This window comes from Phragmites australis, chromosome 16 (genome assembly GCF_958298935.1).
Source record: "Phragmites australis chromosome 16, lpPhrAust1.1, whole genome shotgun sequence".
Lineage (NCBI taxonomy): Eukaryota > Viridiplantae > Streptophyta > Magnoliopsida > Poales > Poaceae > Phragmites > Phragmites australis.
Window position 1 is genome coordinate 7,552,948 of NC_084936.1, and position 9,304 is coordinate 7,562,251.

The 9,304-nt window shown below is 45.9% G+C and overlaps 1 protein-coding gene across 1 annotated transcript; it reads right to left on the minus strand.

The window, feature by feature from the left end:
- Positions 1-8,123: 8,123 nt before the first annotated feature.
- LOC133896037 (uncharacterized) lies at positions 8,124-9,097 on the minus strand. Its single transcript, XM_062336552.1, has one exon. The coding sequence runs from the start codon at positions 8,984-8,986 to the stop codon at positions 8,264-8,266; it is 723 nt and encodes a 240-aa protein (XP_062192536.1). The 5' UTR covers positions 8,987-9,097; the 3' UTR covers positions 8,124-8,263.
- Positions 9,098-9,304: the final 207 nt, after the last annotated feature.

The window sequence follows — 9,304 nt, forward strand, 5'->3', positions numbered from 1 at the left end:
TCCTGATGATTAATTGGAATGCTATTTGGTCGGTTCTTTACAGTGTGGCATCTGAGCTTGGTTTAATGAAGTAGCTTAAAAACACTTAAGATGTGGGTTAGAAAAGGGTGTCAACATCACTAAGCAACCCACTAAAGTTTCTTTTTACCTCTTCATGCTAATATGTATAAATTGCTATACTATACCCCTAAGTGCAATGAACGGTTGTTTGCTGCATTTGAGTTGTTTGTTTTCGCATTGTGATGTCTTAATGGATCTTGTTGCATCGACGAAAGAGGTAAGGAATGCATCCCGATTGTGGTAAATATCGATGGCTCAACCTGTGCGAGGCAGAGGCCTAGTATGTTCCGTACGGCGATGGTACGAGAAGTGAATACGTTAGCAATAATGTATGAACATGCACCATACGATAGTAGTTATGGTCGTCTACCCATGTGGCGATTACATGGGGTGTCCCGTAAGACGATGGTACGGGAAGTGAATACACTGGCAACAGCGTATGAAATGTTGCTTGTGTGGCGAGATGCACAAGCACCGTTCGCGCGAGAAATAAAAGGGAGCGCGAAGGGTGATGTTTGGTAGTTGTGGTATGTATGAATGCATGTGATCTTGATGTTTTGTTGCAGAGTGATGTGCCTGAGAAAGAAACGTGTAGATAAGGATCTGTCGTGTGTGGAACAGGGTAGAAAGGCCACTGCTACTGGCGCCAGGATTCTAGCGGTCTGATCGCCAGGTAGGTAGTGGTCTGACCGCCATATTGCCTACGGTCTGACTGCCAACGGCGGTCTGACTGCTGGCACTTGTGCAGAAAATGTTGCGAGGGTGAGCTAGGCTGTGTTTTTGCCGTGTTCTACTAAACCTTTTGATCATGCATATTTCTTACTATAATGTGATGCCCTAGTGTGCATCATTTGACTTGGTTCGGCCGTTGCCATTTCCAACTAAATTTTGAATTTAATCTTCCGTCATCTCTCGTTTTTGCCATCTCTAGCAGGATGAGAACCCGCCAAAGTATCGGAGATCTTCCCGAGGCTTCCAATGAGAACAATCCTGTACTGCCTCCGCCGCCGAGCATGGCGGATGTCCTAATGCAAATTGAACGAAACCGTCAAGTGTAGACGGCACTCCTTGAAGCTCTCGTGCGTAACATGACCCCTCAATGAGGAGGTAGAGCTGGATGCTGGGATGACTTCTCAGATTTCCTTAGGACTCAGCCGCCCTCTTTCACGTGGGCTGAGGATCCTTTCGATGCCGACCATTGGCTCCGAATCATCAAGCAGAAGCTCGCGCTTCTCCGATGTGAGGACCATAAGAAGGCTCTCTTCGCCGTCCATCAGCTTCAGGGTGCTGTTGGCGTGTGGTGGTCCAACTTTCTGACCATGCACATGGGTTCACTTCTTTGGCAAACCACATGAAGCATCAAGACAACCATATTGGATCACATTTTAGTACAAGAAACTTGATTTCTCAATATTATTTAAATTTACACAAATTATGAAGTTTTCACATGATCAAGTTAAGTAGTGCCTTTGCGACACAAGGAACACATGTTCCCCTAAAATTCTATGATGAGCTAAACATTTGACAAAGATAGAAAATATAGTGCAATGTTCTCCAATCCACTATCTTGAACCAAGAAGTTTAGAACAAGATATTCATCAAACTAGCCTAAACACAAGCATTGACTAAGCCAAAGCAATTACGAACATAGTGATTAAGAATGTAGCATTTCATAGTCTACATGATTCATAAAATTACCAAATTTCATCTTTAGAAAAGCTAGCTTGCCTGAAATGTTTCATATCAAAGTATCAAGATGAGCCTAAGATTAAAAGCTTGCTTCGCACAACTACTCAACTTAGTCCAAATTCAAGTCTAGCAAGATAAAATGTTAAAGACATATAAGTCAAAGCTCAACTACTATGATTATCTTACAAGATGATATGCAATACAAATGCAACAAAAGTAAAATATAGCATGTACAACTGAAACTCCCCCTCACCCAATGCCAAAGGAAAAACACATCAAGAATGCCAAGGAAACTGAGAAAAGACATCAACATCTAACTCGAGAAGCACATACCATATCATCCCTGAAAGTGATGTACTCATGCCGCTTCATCGGGGTGAGGCTAGAGAACCAATTTGAATTCCTGGTCATGTGATGCAAACAGCCGGAATTCATGAGCCACATGTTCTCCCGGCCTCCATCTTTCACCTACATATGAGAAGGACAATAGGTGGATGACTCCATACTGGGTTAGTCAAAAACCTCTTAGGAATCTAGTACTGGGTCATCCGTCCTGAAGCAATAAAAGTAGAGTTATGCAAATCATTTTTCACATGAGAAAAGTGATCACCACAATGAAAGAATCGTGGTCCGCTAAAGCGATGTGACACAAAGCCTCTATCGCGCGGACCAAAACCATATGAACCATGATATGATCCACGTCAGGCAATACCTCTAGAGGAGAACTGAAGAGCGTCATAAACTTGTGAGCGAGAGCGAGGAAAAGGCTCATCTACACCAAAAGAGGGGCGGTACATGTCCCGAGTACTCCACTCCCACTCACGCCGCTCATCCCTCCTACGACGAAAGCAAAACCCAACCAAGTGACCCTCTTTTTGGCAGTAGGTGCAATGGTAGCGTCTCTCAGGTGCACGATTGTTGATCACTCTAAGCTCTCTCACAGGTGCTCTCATATTTGGCTGTGGAGCTCTCTTGGGTTGTATTGTGGCTTTCTTCTTTGTGGGTTGTGGAGTGGGTTTCTTGATGGGTTATGGTGTGGCATTCAGTTTGGACTTCTCGGCTTCTAGAGTAGTAGGTGTGGTGAACACAGTCTTACTCTTCCCATTGTAAGCCACCCTCTCAAAACCCAACCTAACAGCCAAACCCATCTTGTCAGTACACATCTTGGTCTTGGCCAAGATCAAATTTATTTTTCAATTGCCCTCTGAGCACTTCTCCACTAGAGAAAGGAGGTACTCATTCTCAGTCAAGAGTTTTTGAACTTGCCCTCTAACCCAGCTGAGCTTGTCCTGAAAAACTATGCAGGGGGAACAGTTCGGCTGCACATCCTTCGAACACCCAGTACTCTCCAATCTAGATTTTAGCTCTTTAAGGTGCTTGTCTTTTAGTTCAACATCCTTTGCAAGCAAAGGACAATTCTGCAAGCACCTAAGAAAGTAGACCTAGACTCCTCCTCAAAAAGCTTCTTCTCGTCATTCTCAAGCCGACTGGCGACTTGAGCATGCACATTTCGAAGCTTGGCAAGTTCAGCCATGACAATCAAACAACTCTCACACTCCTCAGCATCAGGCCAAGACCTAAGCAATGCTAGTTCAGTAGACACAGACTTATACTTAGGCCTACGATCCTTCAACTCCGCACAGCTTTCTTATGTAACCTATCCTGGCTAACAAGAGTATCATTCAAGGTATCGACTTGGATGGAAAGCTGGTCGTAGGAAGGCAATACCTCAGAAGGATCAAGCTCGGGGTTACTGTCGTTGTCGTCGTCGTTCGCCATGAAGCAAAGCTCGCTGTGAGACTTGAGAGTGTCGGCAACGAAGCACAGCCCGTTCAGATCCTTGACCACCTTCCTCTTTTCCTTGCAAGCCTTGTCTTCATCTTCTGAGCTCTCAACTTCGCTTGAGGATATGTCGACATCGCCGAGTGCCACCACAAATGCTCGAGAAGCTGCCTTGGCTGCCTTCTTGGCCATCTTATCGTGGTTCTTGAAGAAAGGCTTTTTGTTCTTCTTCTACTTGTCGCGGTCGTGGTTGCGGTCTTCCCTCTTCTTAAGCTTGGGGTAGTCCACCTTGAAATGGGTGGTGTCACCACACCTAAAACAGGCACGAGAACCACCTCTCATCCAATCTCGTCGGTTGTTGTAGAAGCGGGTGAGCTTCTTCACAATCAGTACAAGATCCGAATCATCAAGCATATCCACCTGCTCCTCTATGATTGAGACCAAGGAAGACAAAGCAAATCAACTAGATAAAGTGTTAGCACAAGAAACACTAACTCTAGACTGGTTGTCACCACTAGGTCCGAAAATCAACGCCATGTTCTAAGACAGGGGGTTTTCAAGACCAATCCTTACCGCCTTGGATATCTCGGTAAACTTAAGCTTGCTGAAGAGTTCATCACACGTCAATGTATCATAACTTGGTGACTCTTCAATGCTCGAGATCTTTACTTCCCATATGCTATGGTCAAGAGCATAGAGAAGCTTGATCGCCCTCTCAAGATCAGAATAGGGTAAAACACCAGTGGATCTAAGGTTGCTCACAATTTCATCAAATCCAGCTGTCGGTGGGTAAACACTGTAAGTAGGGATCCTGAGGGACCCCCTTTGAGATTCGGCCGGGGGCTGATTCTAGATCTACCTCGTACATGGATTTAATACGAATATGTGAGATATAGGTGGGACGGATGATCGTCTGCTAGTAGGAGTAAATGCTCAAGGGATTTTTAGACAGGTTCGGGCCGCACGGAGCGTAATACCCTACTCCTTTGTATATGCTATTAATGCACTTGGAATGCCTCTCTCTGGATCTCTTGTGTTACAAGGTTTTTTGCCTAAGTCTAGAGCTTCGGTCTTCAAGTGCTGATCTCTCTGACCTTCAACTGTGAGCTAGAACTTCTGAGACTTGTTCGTTGGGCTTCAGACTTCTAAGACTCGTGCTTGAGTTTGTTCAAACTTGTCCTCCTCCGAAGTGCGCCCCCCCTTTTATCCTGTTGGGGGAGACTTGGCGTGCCCAGAAAGGAGGGCACGAGTTCCTATGAGCCATAAATGGAAAGCAACCATCATGACAGGAGATTGAAAATGCGCCTTCGTACGGTCCTGTCGCCCATTACGCCAACTTTAGCAGGTGCAGGGGGGCTCACCGGGCAGCCACCGAACAACCCCGCATGCCCGCTCGATCAGAGTAGGTCTGACACAGCAGGGGGGCAGGCGATATGCCTCGAGCCGAGTGACGATATCTCCAAGTCGTTTCCTTTATGGGCCTCGCAGGGTGACGTGCGATGGGACCCGTCGCATTAAATATCCCCACGCCTTCCTGCCAGGAGGTGGCAGGGACTGATGTACCTAGTACGACAGGCGTGAGGGGAGTTGTTGGAAGTGACAGGCCACGCTCCCTCTTAAACGCAGCATCGGGCCTCTCACCAATTGACACCTCACCACTGAGCCCTTGTGGGGTCCACCGGTAAGGGGCTTCTCATGTCCTCGGGGAACTCTAGGTGCTCGGGGACTACTGTTTATAGCCCTGAGCGCCTTCTCCTGGATATGTCTCTTCTTGGTCCTCGGGGAACTCCGGGTACTCGGGGACCACTGTTCATGGCCCCGAGCACCCCTCTCGGAACTGGCTCTTCTCGGGTCGTCTTGGAACTCTGGGTACTCGGAGACCACTGTTCATGGCTCTGAGCACCCCTCTCGAAACTGTATCTTCTCAGGTCCTTGGGGAACTACGGGTACTCGGGGACCACTGTTCATGGCCCTAAGCACCCCTCCCGAAACTGGGTCTTCTCGGGCCTCGGGGACCACTGTTCAATCTGGGCCTGAGAAGTGTGAGCAATAGGAATCTCATAGTTGGAGTCTAGAACCTCCCATATAGCACTTTCTTGGCTTAAAAGATAAGCCTCCATGCACACCTTCCAGTACGAAAAATCACACCCATCAAACAGCGACATCTTCCCATTTCTCTCCATTGTCGCCTACGGATCACAAAGCCGGTTATGGTCAACAGGTGATCAAACTGGTTGTGATACCAACTGTAGGACCGAGATTGGCGACTAGAGGGGGTGAATAGGTGACTCACCAAATTCTTTCGAATCAGATGGTCTTCTCCTTTGTTACACCCAATGGACCTCAGAAATTCAAGTGGAAGCAAATAAAGAGAACCAAAGAAAAGAACCGATAACATGTGACTCCATGGATAAGATATGAACGCAAGGATCCATTTAAGACCATTCCATAACCCTAGTCACAAAAAGCACGCAACTTTGAAAGAAACTCAAGAAGATGGTCACCGGGTGAAGAAACTCCCCAAGTTGATGACTTAGAGGCAAGGAAATGCGAGACCCAAATTTGTATTATTGTACGCGTATTTTATACTTCTAGCAATAAGGACATCAACTTCACAATGGTGGAAAAATTGCAGCTCAAAAACGGAAAACAAAAATTACATCCGAAAAAGAAAAACTTGCAAGAGAAGCAAGGAAACCAAAAGATGGAAACTAGAAGGACATGAACATAAGCGCATGCTAGAAAATCAACTTCATTAAGCATAGAGGTTACTCCTATTTTAAGCAGATTACAAAATATTTTCCTTTTACAAAAGCTTTAACCTATTACAAAGGATAAGCCTATCCTCTCCTCTCCTCCAAAACCTATATCGCTAGCCTCTCAAAATGGCTGGCTCAAGGCTCCCCTACAGCTGTACCCCTCTATTTATAGGACTAGAGAGGTACCTTAGCCCTTAAGTTTTCTTGTTCCCAAACTACCCCTTGCTTACAATGGCCTCCTACCTACCACCGGGGCATTTTGGTCAAATTTTCGCTCCGTCCATCGAACGGCCGTGACACCTTCACGACTTAGCTTCGCCTCGATGCTTGCTTCTTGATGATGCCACATGCACTCCATCCCTATAGGGTTTTGAGGCCAAACCACCTCGCACGCTTCTCAAAGCGTGACTCACTGCTGCTTGCTTTGACACGAAGCAAGCATCCCAATGTCGACACGTGTACTCCGTCTTGCGATCTTGACTGTCGGCACGTCTCTCCCGCTCCCGATCCCTCGGACCGCCTTGTCACTTGCACCGGTATCCCCTTCGCTTGATTTGTCACCACATCGTCTTCATCCTTACTTTCATGCTTTGCTTGACCTCCATGTACACAGCTAGGATCACCCTTGACTCCGCCCGACCTCCTTGATCATCCAGCACCAAACTCCCCGCTTGGCCCTAATCATCCCGTCGTCGACCGCCAAGTTACATCCATCACTTGCACAACATTAGACAAGCAAACACATTTCTTCAAACCTCAAAAACATCTCCAATTCACCCAACATCAAAATCCCTGTCGAAGGACCAAATCTATGAAAAATTCTGAACACCGGGTGTTCCGATGTGTAGCCGTCTCTGAACACTAGATCATCCGGTGTGTGCACTAATTTCTCTGCTGAAAACCTTCTGGAAAACCCTCCGATATGTACCAAGCCCATCACCGGATTATCCGGTGAGTACATCTGCATCAGACCCTATTTTGCAACCTCTCTAATAAATGGTCCAGTGTACCATCCGGTGTTCACTCTGCTCATATCCGGACTATCCGATGTGTATCTTCTCTCTAGCAAAAAAACAGACTTCTCTGGAAAACTGTCCGGTGTGTACTGAGCTCCATTGCCGGACCATCCGGTGGGTCAAACTCCACCTGGCACCAAAAATATACCTTTCTGGAAAATGCTCCAGTGTTCACATCCCCTGAACACCAGACCATCCGGTGCACAGTCCAAGTTTCGCCTCTGTATAGAAAAAGCTCCGATATGTACTGCCTCTGATCACTGGACTATCTGATGTGTACAATTTTCTAAACACCGGACCATCCGGTGAGTACAATTTCGCTGGACTCAGATAAAAATACATAAACTTCATTTCTTTTTCACATTTGGTCAGACCTGATTTTATTTGCAACATATAGATATGCTAATACAACCCAAAACTCATCAAACTAAGACTATAATCTTATCGATTACTCATCACACATAAATCAAGATACATTTCTGCTTAGTTTATTAGTGACATACATTTTTCCCATCACGAAAGCACACGTGTGGGCGCACACAAAAGCAATTAATCTGTGCGGAAGAATAGTTGGTAGTAAATTATTTTATTTTGTAATTAACGGCATGCACAATATATATGTCCAAGAACATAGAAGGCACAGAATGGTTTAGATTAGCCGTCGGTCAGAAAACTGATCGATGCACTGAAATATGACGTCGGATCTGCTGGGGCTGACGGCTGCACGTGACACATGTCCACCATGAGCAACCAACTGATCAAGGGACGATCTGACGAACGAGTAATGATAGATAAGATAATAGCGTAGACTAGTTGGCAATAAGATTAATTAACATGGACATATATACAACGTATTGTATGTAATGTAGGAGTACCTTGCTAGCTCAAGTCAATATGTAGCAAGAAACCAACAAATTAACATGGACGTATATGTACCTGATGACGACGTTGATTTGCTCATCGAGATGTATCTATGGCATAGACCATACGAGCACTGGGCCCCCTAACGCCCCTAATAAGCTCGATCTTGGTGTCATTGAAATGAGACCCAAAGCCGTTTTTGGCCAGGAACAACCAGACGAAGGTGAGGAACTCCCCTCCTCTGGCCAGCTGCGCCATGTGGATGTCCGGCCGTGACTTGAAGGCGGCGTAGATGATGAGCCGTATCCACACCTCCTTGATCTCCTCTAGTGTTTCCTTGCCAGGCTGGGGATATAAATTTTGGAGGTGAGTCCCGATGTCATCCTCTGGAAGATTTTGGAACCGTTTCAGTGCATCGACCGAACTAATATTGAGAGGCAGCAGCGTAGGGTGGGTAACCAAGAGGTACATCATGTAGCGGGACAGCTTCCGGCATTCCGCCACTAAAACATTGATATCTCCTGTTGCAGTATCTGCTGCTACAACATCCGAACAAGGGTATTCATTCAGGTGTAACTCTGTGATCATATGCAGAAAGACAATAGCAATACCAAAATCCATGTCTCCCTCAAATAGTCCTAAACAATTAAGACCAAGATTTGGCCATTCTCTGGGATCCGATAAGCGATTAAGTACCTCTAAGAGACACCCCATCATTTCGTCAGCCTTGACGTTCTTCGTGTCTAACAGTTTGCTCATCCAAAATATTTTCTTCCTTTCAACACGCAATAATGTCGCCAACTTTCTGACCAAGGTCATGGATCGTTGATTGAATGGCCCTAGTTGGTGTTACCCACTGCCTACGCACCAGCCTAAAAAGTTGTACTGTCCCATTGCATTAGACCATAGTGGCTTCTTCTCCGGCCACCCAATGAGGTCACTGGAAAAAAAGAAACCAAGAAAACTGGGCCAGGTTGTCATATTTTTGAGCCTTCAACCATGCCCAAGTCCATGGTGACGCCATGAGAATAATCACTGCACAAACGTCCAGGAAAAAGCCTCCGATAAATAATGAGTAGGTGATAACAATATCAGCTCTACTATAACTTCGTCTGTCGCCAGACCATTGCACATATC